This window comes from Mustela nigripes, chromosome 1 (assembly GCF_022355385.1).
Source record: "Mustela nigripes isolate SB6536 chromosome 1, MUSNIG.SB6536, whole genome shotgun sequence".
Lineage (NCBI taxonomy): Eukaryota > Metazoa > Chordata > Mammalia > Carnivora > Mustelidae > Mustela > Mustela nigripes.
Genome location: NC_081557.1, coordinates 129,414,182 through 129,434,418, shown reverse-complemented (window position 1 = coordinate 129,434,418; position 20,237 = coordinate 129,414,182). Strand labels below are relative to the sequence as shown.

Below are 20,237 nucleotides of genomic sequence, written 5' to 3'. Positions count from 1 at the left end.
ATGGAACATTATTAAGAAAGACTATAAAGTGCAGTTGGATAGATTGAAGGTGAAACATTTTCAGGTGAAATAAATTTGGTTTTCAACATGTTTGAGATATCTTTTAAACATAGAAGATTAGAATAGGCAGTTAAAAATAAGTCTGATTTTTGTTGTTGATATCATAGTGTTTTAAGAGTAAATGAGATTACTGAGGGAATAAATGTTGATAGGGAAGATAAGTGCTAAGTCCCTCCTACTTAAGAAATCAGGGAGAAAAAGAAGTGAAGGAAATTAAGAAGGAACAACCAGTGAGGTAATAGATGAAAAACCGAAGAGTGTGATGTCTGTTAGCAAAGTGAAAAAAGTTACCACGTTCTTGGGAATGGTCTTTTGCTGCTGCTTTGTCAAGTGCTATTACGACTGACAACTAACTGAGCATTGGAGTTAGCAAGATGGAGGGTTTGGTGACCATTGGATTTAACAAGATGGAACATTTTTGTTGTAATGCAGTGAACGCCTCATTAGAGAGAATTAAAGTCAAACAGATAAAATTGGCTACTTGTTGAACTAGATGTTAAAGATTGTTGAACTATTCTTATATATGGAGGGATAACATTTTTTACCAAGTAGGAATTGTTTGAAGTAGAAATCTTATAATTTCTGTCCAAAGAAATGGCAATGTATAAAGTCAAAGAAGCCCAAAGCATTGTCCCATGATCAGCAGATTGCAAGTAAGTTAGTGTTTAGAGTATAAAATGTGATGGCAAGAGTAGCAGGAGATAAAGTTGGGAATGAATAGTCATCTGATAAATAGTCACTGACCACGTACTACTTGCCAGGCATTATTGTGAGCCCAGGCATTGGTATAGGTGCTAGACTCCCAAGTGTTAAAGAAGACAAATTCCCTGCCTTAAGTTTACATTCTGACAGACTTCTTTTATAGAAGAGTCTTTTTTATCCTAAGGATTTTGGATTTTGTCTTGGAGGCCAATGTCTTTCAACCTCCTGTTGCTATCCATTGGTATGTTATATTCATTTCGGTGGGTTTTTCTCAGATAATTTGTTATCATTTATTATTTTTATTATTCTCGTCATATTATCGAAGTATCTATTTTGGTTATATGTGTACTAACACAGTATATTTTATAGATTATGTAATTTATTTTTACCTTTTAGAACATGCCATATATTTCATAATTTAAAATAGTAGGTGGTATGGTGTGGCCAATAGGTGATGGGGATTGCGGAATACACTTGTGATGAGGCAAGGGTCATGTGGGTGATGTATGGGAGTGTTGAATCACTGCATTGTACACCTGAAACTAATATAACACTGTGTGTTAACTAGCTAAAGTTAAAATAAAAACTTAAAAAATAAATAAAATAGTAGATGGCTGTTAGGACTGAATGTGCCCTTTAAAAATTTGTTCTAAATTTTTTTTGTTCTTTCTTTTCTTCTGTTTCTGGGTAAGATGTAGAAAACACACCATCAGCATTCAGTCCATTAACACCAGCATCAGTGGAAGAATCTGAAAGCACATCATCTACACGAAGGAGGGACTCAGGCATTGGGGAAGAAACTGCTGCCGGCTTAGGAAACAGTGTGGATGTAGCTCCTCCAAGTGTACCTCCAAGTGTCAGTGCAGGTCCAGATGCAATCAGTGAGGCACTGTGTACTCTTTCTTTAGAAGTCAATAAATCTCAGGAAACCAAAAATGACGGAGGAAATGAGTTGGATAACAAGGCTGCACCATCAGTTCCAGTTTCAAAAAATGTCAATGTAAAGGACATTCTTCGAAGTTTGGTTAATATACCAGCAGATGGAGTCACAGTGGATCCTGCCCTTCTGCCACCAGCCTGCCTTGGAGCTCTTGGTGATCTATCTGTTGAACAACCTGTGCAGTTCAGATCTTTTGATAGGTACTGTAAATAGTCTTTTGTTTTGGTATACTTATATTTACATATGTATATTTATAAATTACAAATATTTGAAGGGTAAACAGGAATTTAACTCTTAAATTTTGTAGCTTCATCATTAGAAAGGGATGTTTTGATCTATTTTATAAAAATTAAAAGGGTATTTTTGTTGTATAAAAGGTTTGTAGGTAGGCAACAAAGTATTAAACTTTTTACCATAAGATGATTTAAAAATAATTTTTTAAAAGATTTTATTTATTTATTTGACAGACAGAGATCACAAGTAGGCAGAGAGGCAGGCAGAGAGAGAGAGGAGGAAGCAGGCTCCCCTGTGCAGAGCAGAGCCCGATGTGGGGCTCGATCCCAGGACCCGGGATCACCACCTGAGCTGAAGGCAGAGGCTTTAACCCACTGAGCCACACAGGCGCCCCAATTTAAAAATAATTTTAATATTACATTTGCAAGTTGTATGGTACATAATTTTGTTTGTTAAAAGTTAGAAATCACCTCTAATTTACAAATGGCTGCCGTTCCCTCTTTTGCTGCCAGTATGGTTCCTGCCTTTGTGGGGGGTGGGGGGGAAGTGGGCATCTGTGTATTCCAGTAGACCTAACGAGAATCCAACGAGGTTTTAAGACCGTGACAGCCCAAGAAAGCAGACTATAGATTCTTGACTTTATTGGTTCTGCTGTCTAATAAACCTTTTGCTAATGTGCCTGAAAATTTTTTTATTTTATTAAACTTTCTGAAATTCTACCTAAAAGATGTATATATATATATACATATATATATACTATATATATAGTTATTAAACATATTCTTTTTCAGACATCATTTCTTAAAATCATTTATTTATTTATTTATTTATTTAATTTATTTATTTTTTTAAGATTTTATTTATTTATTTGACAGAGAGAAATCACAAGTAGTCGGAGAGGCAGGCAGAGAGAGAGAGAGAGGAGGAAGCAGGGTCCCCGCTGAGCAGAGAGCCTGAGATCATGACCTAAGCCGAAGGCAGCGGCTTAACCCACTGAGCCACCCAGGCGCCCCAATTATTTATTTATTTTGACAGAGATCACAAGCAAGCAGAGAGGCAGGCGGGGGGGTGGGGGGGAAAGCAGGCTACCCGCTGAACAAAGAGCCCTATGTGCGGCTCCATCCCAGGACCCTGAGACCATGACTTGAGCTGAAGGCAGAGGCTTGGACCCACTGAGCCACCCAGGCGCCCCCAGACATCATTATTTTTATCTGGATATATAAACTCTAACTTATGGAGAAGTCAAAGAACCTCTTTATTTGCCAGTTAAAAGAACTTTTTGTTTTTCTGGAGTCATTTGAAAGGAAGTTGATATAATAGTCCATCCCCTTTGAGTATTTTATTGTCTATTTTCTACATGACCACAATACGTTAGTCAAAATAAGGAAATTAATACTGATATAACACTACCTTCTAATCTTCAAACACCTTTTAAGTTTCACTAGTTGTCTTAATAATACCCTTTATAGTAGAAGGATTCAGGTCAGAATTATGTTGTATTTTGTTATGTCTCTTTATTCTCCTTTAATTTGGAAGACCAGTTCTTTAGTCTTTCCTTGAATTTAATGATCTTGACATTAGAGGATGATGGCCCACCTGTTTTGTAGAATGTCCATCATACTTGTCTATTATTTCTTTAGGATTATATTCCAGTTAATGCATTTTTATCAGGAGAATTGCAGAAGTGGCTCTTTCTTCTCATTGCATTCCAGCATGCTTTTATTTATATTTTTTTACTGATGATGTTCATTCTAATCATTTATTGAAGTGGTATTTTCTAGGTTTCTCCACTGTTAAAGTATTTCTTGTAAAGAGAAACTGTGAAACTTGGTCATCCTGATCAAATGAATTCACTTCAGTATTGTGGCTTTATGGTGTCCTATTTCATGCAGGAGGTTATAATTTATTGTTGTGATTGTTATGCTTTATGTTGATCAGATTGTCTCTGATTTGGCCAGTAAGATTTCTTTGAGTTGGCTTCTGTTTGCTTCTGATGGATACATCATAATTTCCTTCTGTTGTTTCTTTGTGTTTCTCTTCTATTTATTTCCCAGATCCTACTTTTCTATTTCAGACTTGCTGTGGGTTGGAATGTTAGGTATCCAAGCTGGTAAAAATTGTTTATAGTGATTAAGATGCTCTGAAATATCACAGAGAATATATAATTTTAATGGAGAGTATTTTTGCTGTCATTCCTTGTCATCTTGTTCCTTCTACCTCTGTTTAAAATGAGGTCAGGGACACCTGGGTGGCTCAGTTGGTTAAGCAGCTGCCTTCGGCTTAGGTCATGATCCCAGCGTCCTGGGATTGAGTCCCACATTGGACTCCTTGCTCTGAGGGAGCCTGCTCTCCCTCTGCCTCTGCCTGTGCGCTCTCTCTCTCTCTCTCTCTCTCTCTCACACACACACACAAATAAATATAATCTTAAAAAAAAAAAAGATGAGATCAGTGTCCTGGAATGATAAGATTGATAGTCTAAATTCTGGGTAAATAACATATTGGTATATTTATATTGTGACATTACCTAGTGGCTACTAGGTATAGTGGCTGCTAACTTCTCCTGTTTTTTCTTTTTTTAATAGTGTTTATAATATAGGAGTTAAATTATTCTAGAATTCACACAAAATTGAGTTTGATTTCTGGCTCTATTACTTATTAGTGAATTTGGACTAGTTACCCACTGAGCTTCAGCTTCCTTATCCTTAAATTATGTGAAACTACAAAGCTAAATACAAAAGACCAAAAAAGCAGAACAGTATGTGTTGATGGAAAATGATATTGAAGATCCATTAATCTATAACACTTAGCAGGAAGAAATCACTCAATAAATCTGAACTTAACTATCCCACCTAATAAGACATTTAGTCATTGCTGGTTTCTGTTGTGTGTATATGTGTATGTATAGACACTGAATATTTAGAATACATATTACAGATAAAAGAATTATATTCCGTGTGTGTATAAAATGTTAACAAATAAATAAAATGACGAAATCTGTTAGAAAGATTAACAGATAACAGGAACAAGTAGTTCATAGGATAAATACTGTTAATATGCAAATGTAAAGACAGTCTGTATCACTGATAATGAAGGAAATAAAAATTTAAATAACCATGAGATAATGTCATTTGATTAAATTGGCAGAGGTTTAAAAGATGATACCTAGAGTCACCCAGGGCATGAAAAAACACTTTTATATTGCAGAGAGGGCATATTAATACATTTTATTTGAGGGAAAATTGGCAGTATTAATTAAAGTTTAAAATATGTAGACCTAATTACTACTAGAAATTAAATCAGAAGATATACGCAAGTATAAAATATTTTCTGCTGGAGAAAACTCATAGTTAAGCTAATACTGTTAAGCTTTTACTTTGTGAAGGTCTAAAAGTATTTTTTAGGTAGGTAGATTCAAAGGTAGATACTACTTTTTATTCTTACTTTACAGATGAAGAAACTGAGGCACAGGGAAATTAAATAGGTAGTTAAGCTATTATACTAATAAATGGTGGAAGTAAGATTTGAAGCATGGATGACTGATTCTAGACCTTGTCATTTCACTTTATGCAAACATAGTTGCCAACATATGAAGGATTGGTTTCATGTGTTATTTTCTGAACATATATTAAATAGTATGCAACCATTAAGGTAAGAAAAGGAGAACACTATTTGTTGATTTAAAATGATGGAGATACATTATGAAATGAAAATGTAAATGAAAAAGTAGTGTACAAAATAACTTGGAATTTATGATCATTTAAAAAATGGATATATCTGTTCACATATACCTAAAAATGTATATTTAAAACTGTTAATAGCAGTGACTGTATTTTGAGGGTGGGAAGAGGTGTAAATAACTAGGTTTTTAAATATTCTGTATTTTCATTATTTAAATTTGTATTAATCTTAGGTTGAGTAGACAAATACTTAAGTGAGGGTAGATTATTAATTTAATATATCTTTCTAATCTAGTGAAAGAGAGGTTCCTTATAAATGTCCCAAATTTGAAAAATTAAATCTGTGCCTTAGTGATCCCTTCAGTGAGTGAGTTTTGAACTTATTTAGGGAAACTATGCTTCAGTAATACATTTTAAGGGGTTTGTTGAAATAGAATACAAAGGGGAATTTTTGTGATAGTGTTTTTCAGGGTGTTATTTGGAATTTACTGTCTGGTATGCACTTAACCTATTGTCTGATGGCAAGCAAAGTGCTCTGTTTTAACCCCCCTTTTTTTCTTAGCAAGAGACACCTTTTGAAAAACTATTTTCATGCAGGCTTAGGCCAGTGGAATATCTTTGGGAATTTCAAAGCATCCCTCTGATCATGTATTTATCTCTGGAATGCTGTGTCAGAAATCACAACTCTCCTCATATCTTAAGAATTATCAACTCCCAAGCAATAGCTGGAAAGTTTAGAGTAACACCTACATGAGTGGAACCTTGCTGAAAGGCTGCCAGGTTGTGGGCCTTTGTGGATGGCAAGGTGTTTGTGTTCATTCCCATGCCAAAGTTCTTGCTCTTATCTAATTTGAAGATCCTCTCTGGTGATTAGTGGATGCCAGGGATTTATCTTGATAAAGTTCAAGGGCTTGTTTGGCTTTTCAGTTAGATCCTTAGGGAGTAAAGTGCTAGGCTTAAAAATGCTCTTTTCTCCTGTAGTGAACGATTTGCATGTTAAATAGCATTTATGTGGAAGTTTATGATATTTGAAACTGATATGGTTCTGAAATGGAACTTCTGAGCCTTTGTGATCTGGAAGATATTGTTGCTCTTTGTTGTGACTAAATAAAAGGAAACTTTCACAGAAGTCTCCCTTGTTCATAGTTCTAAAAATGTCAGCAGTGTGTACACTTTATGTGGAATGTTAGGAAATGACTTCTTTGTCATCTATAATATGGGGATGATAATATGTAGTTATTAATTCATGGATTGTTATAAATAATTCATATGCATTTTAAGTGTAGTGCCTTATAGATACTAATCATTTATTAAAGTCAGCGAGTTTGTAAAGAAAATTATAATATGTGGGGTGCCTGGGTGGCTCAGTTGGTTAAGCATCCAACTCTTGATTTCGGCCCAGGTCAGGATCTCAGGGTCTTGGGGTTGAGCCCTGGGTAGGGCTCTTTGCTCAGCGGGGAGTCTGTGTGTCTCTCTCCCCCTCTGTCCTTCCCTCCCATGCATGCTTTTTCTTTCTCTCTCTCTTTCTCTCCCCCTCCAAAATAAATGTTTAAATCTTTAAAAAAATAAAACTATAATATGTAAAATTTTATACTTTAATATTTTAAAATGTTTAAATAGTTTAAAATGCTTTTTTAAAAAAAGTTGATGACTGGGGTGCCTGGGTGGTTCATTGGGTTAAAGCTTACTCTGCCATTAGCTTGGGTCATGATCTCATGGTCCTGGGATTGAGCCCCACATCAGGCTCTCTGCTCAGCAGAGAGTCTGCTTCCTCCTCTCTCTCTCTCTCTCTCTCTCTCTCTGCCTGCCTTTCTGCCTACTTGTGATCTCTGTCAAATAAATAAATAAAATCTTTTTTTTTAAAAAGTTGATAGCAGATACTAAAAATTTAGTTATTTGCTTCTTAAATATTGACAAGGAATTCATTTAGTCTCTTAATTAGAAACTTAATTTGTATCCTGAGAACAAAGCCAGAAATATCCCTAGCATACTGCTTGGCATATAGGATCTCAAACTTGTTCCAAATGTATGTTGCATTTTCTTTGTGTTTCCAAAGCATTTTAGAAAAATATGAAATGTTAGTCCTTTCATGATCATTCTTGAGTAGTGGTAAAGATAAATTTCAGCAAATATTTTTTTTAACTGTAGGACATGCTTTATTAGCTTAAATTTACACGTACATACATGATACATATGATAGCTTAAATATTACTTTTATTGAAAACTTCAGTCTTTTACATGGAAACCCTTTGATAAATAAAACAGTAAAGGAAAGGGAAATATCCTGAAATCTGCCTGCTGCTTTTTCTTTAAATTGGATCATTATGACTTTGAATTTTCTTTGTTTTTATGTGGTCCAAAGCTGAAGCATTATTATTTTGCTTCCTCAGAAATGACCTGAATCAGGGACGCCTGGGTGGCTCAGTCATTAAGACTCTGCCTTCTGCCCAGGTCATGTCCCAGAGTCCCGCATTAGGCTCTTTCCTTAGTGGGGAGCCTGCTCCTCTCTCTCCCTCTGCCTGCCACTCTTCCTGCCTCTGCTCTCTCTCTCTGTCAAATAAATAAATAAAATCTTTTTTTTTTTTTTAAAGATTTTATTTATTTATTTGTCAGAGAGAGAGTGAGCGAGAGCGAGCATAGGCAGACAGAGTGGAAGGCAGAGTCAGAGGGAGAAGCAGGCTCCCTGTGGAGCAAAGAGCCCGATGTGGGACTCGATCCCAGGACGCTGGGATCATGACCTGAGCCGAAGGCAGCTGCTTAACCAACTGAGCCACCCAGGCGTCCCTAAATAAATAAAATCTTAAAAAAAAAGAAATAACTTGAATCAGCCAAAGAATTTGGAAATTTTCTTTATTATGTATTAATAAATGATAATTATAAATAATGTTTATTTGTAATTTATAATTAATAAGTAGGCTAAAGAATTGGGAACATTCCCCATTTGTGAGCATATATATTTTTTATTTTAGTAATACATGCATAATTTTATATCTTGGAAATCTTTATTATTATTGCTTGTAGGTGATTATACTATGGAATTGTGTTTAAATGTTAAATTGATTGTGGTAATGGTTCCACAACTCTGTGAATATACTAAAAACCATTGGACACTTAAATTGTGTGATATGTGAATTATATCTCAATGAACCTTAAGAAAAAGGTCAATATGAGAAAATAGTTCAAATAGAAGGCTCTTGTTTAAACAAACCTGGAATTATAGGGCATTTACTTTGGCAAATTACTTTACCTATCTGAACTTTACTATTTTAACTTTTAAAGTGGAAGTAATATGTATGTATGTTAGGATTGGAGAATTAAGTACTAAGTTTTGGCATATCATCAGTTTAAATCATAGCTATTAATTTATAAATTTATATAATAGGATCATGGGGAAATATGAAGAATAATAATACATTATGAACTTTGACTTGGAGATTCTAGGGAGGCTTACCTATAAGCAAGGTTTTGAAAGGTGAGACAGAAGAGGTTACTGGCATGCAGGGCTAAGAGAAGGCATCTTGGCTGAGGAATAGCATATGCAAGTGGTTGGAGTTGTGAAATGACATACATGCGCAGGAACTGTAAGAGCATATTGGAGAAGTGTGTGAGTAATGCTGGATTAAATATGAATTCATGTAGGTAGCCACACTTCAGATGTGTTAGGAATGAGAATAAGAGAAAGATCTTAGAAAATAAATATTAGCTGCATTGTAGTAAAGAATAAGTATACATGATTGATAGCATTATTAATGGTAGTAGCTTCTTAAGGGTTAGAAATGAGGTAAGTTTTTGTTACCTTTAATTAACCATGTTGTCTCGGATAAATAGAGATTGTGTATATTAAGGAACATCTGTAGTAAGTTTTTTCTGTTAGCAGTTTTTCAATTTTTTTTTTTAATTTAATTTACTTATTTGACAGAGAGAAATCACAAGTAGGCAGAGAGGCAGGCAGAGAGAGAGGAAGGGAAGTGGGCTCCCTGCCGAACAGAGAGCACAATGCGGGGCTCAATCCCAGGACCCTGAGATCATGACCTGAGTCGAAGGCAGAGGCTCAACCCACTGAGCCACCCAGGTGCCCCTTTCCAATGTTTTATTATGAAAATGTTCAAACAGAAATTGAAAGAATTGTACAGTGAACACCCACAGACCTCTCATTAAGATACTGCAATTAATCTTTAACTCTGTTGGCTTCATCATATAATTCTTCATATATCCATCTATCAGTTTTATTTTTTATGTGTTTCAACAGATATCAGTTCACTTCATAAACATTTCAGCATGCAGATCTTTAGAGATCAGTACAGTTTTTTAAGGTAAAATGTACATGCATTCAAAGGCACAGATCTTATGTGTACCATTTGATGAATTTTGACAACTTTGTACACCTGTGTGTAACCTATATCCTCAGTCAAGACATCATCAACCTTGAGAGTTCCCTCATGTGCCTTCCCAGCTAGAGGCAGCTATTCTTCTGATTTTTTTTCTAGGGTAGATTAGTTTTGCCTTTTATAGAACTTCATGTAAAAGGAAATACAAAGTTTGTGTTCTGTATAAGACTTCCTTCACTCAATATAATGCTTTTAAGAATTCACTTATGTTGTGTTTATTAGTAGTTTCTTTTAATTGCTGAGTATTGTTTCATTGTATAAGCATATCACTTACTCATTTTTCTTTTGAAAGGATTCTGAGCTGTTTCTAGTTTTTGACTATTAGATAAGTCCTCTTGAACATTATTGTATACATTTTTTGTGTGCATAAGTTATCTTGAGAAAATTCCCAGGAGAGGGTTTGTACATAGGTTAGTTTTATGTCTTAAATTTCAGTTATGGAAAAAACAACTTCAGTTTTCTAAATACTATCTTCTGTTGCTCATTTCAGTGCTTTTATTTATCATATCAGTGAACTAGTCTTACTAGTTACTAGTTCTTTCTTTTGTGAACAAATGTGAAAGTAAATTCTGCATAGCACTCCTCCTTCCAAAATAGGTTCTAGGGTATGTACCTGGAGATTTTCTTAAACAATAGTTTTATGAATTTCTGTCTTGAATAGGAAATGCTTCCTTGAGTAGGAAATATAAAATTCCATTTTATATTATTTTGAGTGCACTGCTAGCATGCACACATACGTGGTCACATCTATTCCCCCTAAAGTCAATAATCTTCATCTCATGTAAGCTACCGTGATTTAAGCACACCATTTCGGAATGAGGGCTCAGGTGGCTGTTGCATCTATTTTTTAGTGTATAGTTAACATTGGCAGTCACCCTTATAATGATGTGACACCAGCTACCCCCAAGTACATTGAATAAGCCATGCCTAACACAAGAGAACTTGATTTAATTGGCAACAGTGTTTGCCATCGCCTGATAGGCATTGAAGTAAAACAGAACCTGTTTAGCTTTGTATTATCTTTCTTTGGTATAACAACAAAAACAAAATGTATTTTTAAAGTACTGGAATTACATATTTTCCACTTTTGAATACATTTATTGGGATCAAGTATCTAAGTAACTTTATTTAGAAACTGAATACTTTAAAGCTGTTAAGGGAATACTTGAAGCTTGCGGTTACAATATTGTCAACAAAAGATGTGATTAAATAAATTGAATGTTGAAGACTTTAGGCTTATGGTTAACACCAGGTAATTAAAAGTAAGCACTGCTGTGGGAGTGCATTATATATCAGCTGTCCTCTTTACCTCATTAACTAGGTTTTTGCATGTTTATGGAGCTAACTTCAATTAAAAATGCCTTTTAGTTATGCCTAATAAGGTCTTTTAGTTACTATTTTGGTATAAAGCATCACAATTTAATTGAAATTGGTGTATCATAAATACCTGTGTTGGAGTAATAGACAAAATGAACAAATTTGATTATTTGAAATTTTTTGCATCTAGCTTTTATACCTCTGCATTGTTTATTCTATATAATATTATCAAACAATAGTCTTTGGGGCTTAAAAAGAAAAACTTGGTAGATATGTGTTAAAAATTATTTATATCTGTAGGGTTTTTTTTTTTTTTTCACCTTACAAGATTTCTAAGGTTTTATGATTACAATTTAGTGGTGCTTTAAAATCCATGTAGAAATGTGTTGTTTAAAATCCATGTAGAAATCTGCTTCAATTCTGAGGTTAAGAAAAAGTTAATTACTTTTCCACTTGAGTGCCAAAATCCCTTTTTTATATACCTTTGGTTATATTTTATTTAAGTTGGATAATTAAAGATAATAAATTTGAAGAATATTATATAGTAATTGTAAGTTCACATGTTATAATGGATTATTATATTTTCATAGGAGATTGTCTTCATTTTAAAACATTGAAATTTGGATAAATATGAATGCAGTTGGAAAGATTTCTTACTGACAGCATATTCTAAATTCTACATCAAAATAGAAATAATTAAACTATAAAAAGAAATTAGTTTCCTACTTTCTATTTTGAAATTAATGTAATTAGGTTGAGTGACCTTTTGTATTTTAAAATCTGTTTACTTACAGAAGTGTCATCATTGCAACAAAAAAATCAGCAGTCTTACCTTCTACACTTACTGCAAGTCTACCTACCAATGCTGTCAGTGTGGTTTCTTCAGTAGATTCAAGCCAAGCCTCAGATGTAGGAGGAGAATCACCTGGTGAGTGAGTTATATTTGAACAAAAAGTTTTTAGATTGCATTTCTTCAAAGTTGAGGACTTTTGATAAAATTGAGATAGTTTGTTAGGCACGTTATAAATCATTATGCTTTTGTATTATGCTATTGATTGTTTCATAATTTTCCAAATAAATTGAATAGTATCAAATAAATTCTATCACGTTATTTCAGTATTTTCATCACTTAAACATAATAACTGTTCCTAGTGTTTAGTGATGAGGAAATGTTCACAGTTGGTTAAGTAAATGTATGTGCAGTACTTTACATATACCATGTAATTGTAGCTGTGTGAAGTATATACCTTTTGTACATGGAAAAATCTAGGAAATATACTCTGAAGTTACTTGATTGTTTCCATGTGGTTGAACTACTACTGGCAGTTTTGATTTTTTAAGTTTCATGGGTTAGTGTCTTTTTCAAAATGTTATCATTAATCTTGTATTATGTTTATATATAATTGTACAGTATTCAGTTTATTGAAAAAAAATTTCTTCCTGGAAACCAAAATCTGTAGTAGTAGTACATGGAGTCTTATGCTATGTTGCCTTTTATTTTATTAAAAAAATTAAAAAAAAATTTTATTTATTTGACAGAGAGAGACACAGAGAGGGAACACAAGCAGGGGGAGTGGGAGAGGGAGAAGCAGGCTTCCCACTGAGCAGGGATCACCATGTGGGGACTTGATCCCAGGAGCCTGGGATCATGACCCGAGCCAAAGGCAGATGCTTGATGACTGAGCCACCCAGGCGCCCCTTATTTTATCAATAATTTTAAAAAAACAAATAGACCTTACTTTTTAGATCAGTTTTAAGTTACAAAAAAATGGAATGGAAAGTACAGAGTTCCATATACTACCTCAACATTCCCAATTCCCATTATTTCCCATTGCCTATTACTAACATAGTAGTGTGGTGTATTGTTATTATTATTTTTTTTAATAATTGTTCTAGTGAGAAAATATAAAAGAAAATAAGTGTAGGACTCTACCAGACTTGTCCATTATACTCTGATGCTTTTGTTTTACTTTGGAGGAGAAGCAATTTGGTAATCTATGTTGGACTGGGAGGCAAATTTCTGTTCTTTCACCCCTATCCAATACCCTTAAAAAAAATCAGCTGTGATTTTTCTAGAGCTTCTTCAGTTGGGAAAAAGGCAGAAGGTACTTGTATCTGTTGAAATGGTGGGCCATCTTTTAAACTCAGTGTTAGCGGACTTCTGATAACTTCCCAGAGCAAATAGTAGTAAGTTTAGCAGTTTACAGTACACTGAATAAAATATTTTCATCTTATTTTGAATATATTGCCTTTTAATTTCAGTTTATGGGACAAAGTAATTAAGGCAATCCTCTGGTTGCTTTTAAATATATTTTTGAAATTTAAATCATGCAGTCTTCAGAAGAGATAAGAAACAAAGCTGAGAGATGCATAGGCAATATTGGATGTAAAACAGGATGATAAATTTATTTCTGAAGCATTGTATTTTTTCTAGTATACCCATTATTATATAAACTCACCCTGAAGAACCATATGTGGAATTACAAAATAATTTTCACTTTGAAGACTATTTGTTTATTGGCGAACCCTCACAAAACACTGTATCCAGCTATAATGTACCCTTTGACCCCATTGTTGAAATTTTGTTTAATTTCCAGTGGTGATGGTTCTCATTTCTCAGGCTTTCCCATTTTGTGCTAGAATTGTTAGCTCTTTCCTTCTCCCTAAAACCCCTTAATTAAGAAAAAAATTCCTTGTTATCTCAAATCTTTGTGGTGATGGTCTTTGTTTTTATCATTTGTTTTTCATAGCTGACTCTTCCTTTCCTCTTTCAGTATTCTCTTGTTGTCCTCGTTATATGGTGTCTCCAGTTTATTTCTGTTCCATTCCATTAATTGCTGACATGAACCTTACAACCTTGATATGGAAAATCTAACTCAATATAGTGTTTTCAGTCATTGTATTTTTCACTCTCCTACAACCCCATTTTATCTACTTTTGTTTACCATACTTGCCCGTATATTCTGTTCTTTTTTTACTTGGAATCCAAACCCCACATGTAGGTATCTCCTCACCATCAATATTTTTATTGTGAGATTTTTGTTTTCTTTTTGGTAGGTCTCTTAATTTATTTGCCATTAATAAAAATAGGTGACATATATTTAAGTTTATTTTCCTCCTTCTGGTTCAAGCAAGAATTGGGAGTAAATGATTTGTGGATGAATTGATAGTTGTAATCGCACACTGAGCTGGGCAGTTTATTTTTATTTTTATTTTTTTTGAAGATTTTATTTATTTGAGAGAAGGAGAGAGCAGGGGGAGGAGCAGAGGGAGAGGGACAAGCAAAGGCTCAATCCCAGAACCCTGAGATCATGACCTGAGCTGAAATTAAGAGTCAGATGCTAACTGACTGAGCCATCCAGGCACCCCTGGGCAATTTATTCCTGCAGATCTGGGTATATTAGGTATTAGTCTTGGTTTGATCTTATATTATTTTCTTTGTATGAAGGTATAGTAAATATCTGTCCCTATGGATCTTAAACCTTAAGTATTTGTGCCTTGGGGTGACTTCAGTTCTGAGTTTTATAGTGAGTCAGTAACAAAAAATGAACTACTAAAATCCATTAATAGAGTATTGATTAAAAAAGTACACTTGTTAATACATGGTACAATAGCAAAAATGGGAATTTCCTTGGCAGAAACAATGTAAATATAAAACATTAAATAGGACTTTTGTAGCAGAACAGTTAAACTATTTAGAAATTTTAGTATCAGAATGGGATTTCTAAATTTTACATGTGGCACAAACAGAAACTAGAATTGGGTACAGTTGGATCCCAGAAAAAGAATTAGAACTTGCCAGCTTTATCTGAGGTCAGAGATTCTTCTGTGATAATATTATCGCCAACTCAAAAATGAAACTAACAAAAAAGCAGAAGTAGACCCATAAATACAGAAAATGAACTGGTGGTTGCCAGAAGAGAAGGATATAGGGGGGATGGATGAAATGGATGAAGGGAGTGGGAGATACAGGCTTCCATTTATGGAATGAATAAGTGATAGAGAATAGGAAATACATAGTCATTGGTATTGTAATTGCATTGTATGGTGATAGGTAGTAATTACACTGTGGTGAGCATGACATAGTATATAGAATTATGGAATCACTATGTTGTGCACCTGAAACTAACATTGTGTGTCAACTGTACTTTAAAAAGTCACCAAAATCTGTAACATTGCCAAAAAATTGAAGATTTGCACATTTACATTTTAAGTTGTGCATTACTGAAACTGTGCTTATTATACAAATTTTGATTATTTTAAAAATTTTGATTATTATACAAATTTTACATTTTAGTTTGGATAATATTCCTTAGCTTATGTAACATTTTATTAGCAAAAAAGGGTAGTCTACTACTATCAATAGCAAGTCTTTCTTTGTAACTGATAAAAGATATTTATCAGAGAACAAGATATATCCTTGGTATATGCATATTTTAAAAGAAAGCTAAAAGAGAAAACAGTTTTAGTAAATATATCAAAATCTGGAAATTTTAAAGTTACTCATCAGTATAGGTTTAATTGCCCAGATTACAGTATGTGTTAAGATGTCATTACTCTTTTTTCAGGTGTGCTAACATGTTTTTTTCTACCATGATGCGAAGCATAAAGTGATTAAAACAAAAATGAAGCTAATCTACTAAAGGAACCAAATAGACTGTCTTTCAGTAATTTATATGCTGGGTGTTTGCCATTGCCAGTTTGTAAAATACAATAATTATACTTCTATTTGGAATATTAGGCTCTCATCTGATTATCAGACCCATGTATGTTATTAATTAGCACATTTATTTTTAACATTGAAAAAAAAGGTTTGATTCTTTGCTTATATGAAATTTGACCCAAGGAGCTTATATTTACTCAATCAGTACAAGTTTTTTGTTTAGTAAAAAGTTTTTACTGGGCATACAGACTGTGCCTCTTGTGACTGGTCTGGAATTGGTGAGGAGGTTTTGGGGGTAAAAGGGAGAGGTAGAGAAATTTTAAAAATCCAATGTTTAGGGATTATATATTGGCACTTGTTTTAATGATACTTTATTGCAAAGGACATTATTTATTTAGACCCTTAGGGACTTTGTATAAACAGTTGGCTATTCCCTGGGTAGATACGAGACAGATGATATATTTGCATTTTCCTTTTTGTTCTTTTGAATGTCTGGAAAACTGTCAGTTTGAAGGAGCCAGTTTATCAGTGCAAGGATAAGGAAAAGATAAGTGAGTATCATTCCACATGTTCAAAGTAGCTTCTGCATTTACGTATGTGTGATTGTGTATTAAAAATATTTAATGTTAATTTAAAACAATAAGTTAGTCATAAATTTATGATTTTATCTGAGTTGAAAAATGCAGAATATTTGGAAACTACATTTTTTCCATGGCAGAAATGGAGAATGACCCCTATGAAGTTACCGATATTCTAGTTTATTTTTTTGTGTGGTGTTTTCCTCCAATAATTATTGCTAGTTGATTTCTTTTAAAGATTTTTTAAAAATTTCAGTGTACTATTAGTTTCAGGTATACAATTTAGTGATTCCATTCAATACCCAGTGCTCGTCATAACAAAGGTACTCCTTAATCCCCATCATGTATTTTACCCATCCCCCTGGACCTTTTTATCTTTGTTGGTAAAGTGTTTTCTTATTATTGAAAAAGACCGTTTATAGAATCCCTTTCTGCTGTAGTCTCTTTTAGGTTTGAAAATTGGCCAACACTTCTAGAGTAGTGTCAGGAAGCCTTTCTTTGTTACTGTTTTATTTAGAGCCACTATTGCTCCTTGTCTTCTTCAGACTTCGGATATGCATTTCAGTTTGTTAAAATTAGAGTCAGCACAGTAAAAGCTATTTTTGTTTTGTAACTATTACCTAAAGCCTCATACAAATATTTCCTTGAGGTTTATTACTTGTGTCACTTTTAAATACATGGGGCTTCATACTTTGCTTTTTTTTAGGTTCAGAGAAGTTTGAGAAAAACTACCAGTAGTCCTTTTAGAGACAGTGTCTGTTATATTCTAAATAAAGATGGTCTTTAAAAACTACCACCAATTAAAAGAAATAAAGCTCAGAAATAGTTAATTAATCACTAATAATAAAAATCAGTGGCCAATTATGGTTTAGTAATCATATTGCTGTCAAGGATTTAGAGAATTGGAGGTGTCATTAATTGATTATAATAAATATATTTGGTGTCTGAAGTACTTCATTGAGTGTTGTGTAGAAATAAAAGGATGGACCTGAGTCTCAGAAATTCCAGATACTGAACAGAAAGATTCTTTTTTTTTGTTTTTTAAAGATTTTATTTATTTATTTGACTCAGAGAGATCACAAGTAGGCAGAGAGGCAAGCAGAGAAAGAGAGGGGAGGAAGCAGGCTCCTTGTTGAGCAGAGAGCTTGATGCGGGACTCGATCCCAGGACCCTGAGATCATGACCCGAGCTGAAGGCAGAGGTTTAGCCCACTGAGCCACCCAGGTGCCCCCAAACAGAAAGATTCTTTTCAAAATTACCTTGTTTTGCTCTCTAGTTTGAAATTTTAACATGGAAGAAAAATGAGAAAATGGAAGACTTTGTGAAGTAGGAATTCATACATGTACTTTAAAAGATTGTGATTATAAAGAAATGTGTGCTTTAACTTCACTTTTAATACTTTGCATTAGGATAGGTTCCATGCTGTTTCTTAGGGTTTTTGTGTACAGTTAGCTCTCAAATGAGCAGGATGGTGAGGAGGGGAGGAAGACAGAGATAAATAAATCCCAGTAAAAAGAAAAGTTAATTCTGATTTTCAAGGGAATGGGAAGGAAATGTGTATTGGAAAGGAGAGATTCACAACTTCATCTTGTAGGAATGTTCTCTCTCTTAAGAGGTAGGCTTAGTAATTATCCAAAGGTTAATTATCTAAGATTGCTACGGTATCCTCCCCCAAACGAACAAAGCCTGTGGGGTGTCATACAGTCTAGATTTCTGAAGCTCTATGTTTGGCTGAGAATTGGTGATCAGAACTGAATCAGAATTACTGATCTAGTTCTGCCTGAAGACCAAGCATATTTTAGGGAAGGTTGAGTTGTCCCAGATCCTTGCTGATTAGAGCCTTGCTGTTTATACCTGTAACTAATTTTATTTGCCTTACCTAAGAGAGTAAGTTGAATCAAAATGCTCAGTTACAAATGAAGTGAGCCTGAGGAAGTTATGGGAGTGTGGTGAGAGAGTACAGGCATTCAATAAAATACTTTCTTATACAGTGGCTGGGTTTACCAAATCTTTTTGGCTATGTTTTGTTTTATACCAATGTGATAAGTGAAATAATTGGAAATCCACTTTTTATAACAGTTAAATCTGGGCTTGACTCTTTGCTTTATAACTTCTAGTCTTTTAAACAGATTTACCTTTGGTTTCTTTAAAAAATTTTTAGAGTAATGTTTTTAAAAGGTACTTTAGAACATTTATGTCATTTAAGGTATGTATACGTAATGTCATATGAATAATCATTGAAGAATTTGGTGTATTTTAAGCCTGAAGTACAGACTAAAGGGAACTATGATAACTTTAAGTATTTATTTTTTATTTTTTATTTTTTTTAAAGATTTTATTTATTTGACAGAGAGAAATCACAAGTAGATGGAGAGGCAGACAGAGAGAGACAGAGGGAAGCAGGCTCCCCGCTGAGCAGAGAGCCCGATGAGGGACTCGATCCCAGCACCCTGAAATCATGACCTGAGCCGAAGGCAGCGGCTTAAACCACTGAGCCACCCAGGCGCCCCAACTTTAAGTATTTAAAAGAAAGTCATAGAGTAGAAGGGTAGGAAAGGAAGCTATCATTCATTGTGTATGTATTATGGTCCAGGCTCAAAATAATTCTGTGAGGTGTAGGTACCACTGTTCATTTTATAGATTAGGAAAATGAAGCACAGAGAGCTTAAATAACTTTACCCAGGTTCTACTGCTGGTAAGTGGCAGAGCTATTACGGCTTCCCCCAAACATTTCAATCATATAACAACCCCTGACGGGTAGTTATTATCAGAGAAACTGGCCCAATATTAATAGAGCTAGGATTCAGTTTGAGAATGGTTTGGTTATAGGTGGCTGGTGAGGAAGTGTTTTCTGCTAGTGTAGAACAAGTTTTCTAAAGAAATCCATGTGGAAGTTACGTAAGAGATTGATTGTTGAGATCTTGAGAGCTTGGCAGGATTTCTTTTTAGATGTGGAGGAGAAAGGCTGTGGTTGTGAATGACCTAACATTTCTTTTTGAAAGCAGGAAGGGAAATAGATTTCAAGCTGAGAAGAGTAGAGGAACTTTAATATTTATTGCCAGAATTTAATAGGTAAGGAATACATAAACAGAAGGCTTGACTAAAAATGGGTAGCAGCAAACATGAATATATAGTAGAGTTACTTAGAAGAGCTCTTGAATTTTCTTCTGTAGTGCTTTGCAGAAATGTGGGAAAAGAACATTGGAGAATCTACTTTATCTTTGTTACTTTTTTTTTTTAAGCTTTTATTTATTTATTTGATAGAGAGAGAACAGGAGAGCATAGGCAGGGAGAGTGGCAGAGGGAAAGGGAGAAGCAGGCCCCTGCTGAGCAGGGAACTCAATATAGGGCTTGTTCTCAGGACCCTGGAATCATGACCTGAGCCAAAGGCAGACTCTTAACTGATGGAGCCACCCAGGTGCCCCTGTCTTAGGTTCTTTACATTTTTAAATTTAAACATCCTAACAACCGTGTTAAAATTTGGTGGTATTTCTCTTTTCTAAATCATACTGGTAAAATGATTTAAAAGGAACGTTCTAGAATTCTGCATGACAACAGTCACTACACAGTTAAGTATTTGTAATGAACGATAAAAGGTAAATATATATAATAATTACAAATTACAAAGAAAAGGATTCCTACAAAAATGCTCAAAATGTCAGAGTAGTAGTTATTTAT

General features: G+C 34.2%; 1 protein-coding gene across 4 annotated transcripts in view; it reads left to right on the top strand.

Annotated features, from left to right (window-relative positions):
- The window catches only part of LRBA (LPS responsive beige-like anchor protein), a 729,505-nt gene that overhangs the window by 187,370 nt on the left and 521,898 nt on the right, over positions 1 to 20,237 (top strand). For 2 of the 4 annotated variants that reach the window (XM_059373625.1, XM_059373604.1), the window contains exons 30-31: positions 1,461 to 1,902; positions 12,113 to 12,246. In XM_059373625.1, the coding sequence (XP_059229608.1) occupies positions 1,461 to 1,902; positions 12,113 to 12,246 (576 nt within the window). Of the gene's footprint in view, positions 1 to 1,454; positions 1,903 to 12,112; positions 12,247 to 20,237 lie in introns of all 4 variants that reach the window. The other 2 variants (XM_059373615.1, XM_059373594.1) reach the window with 1 other exon arrangement.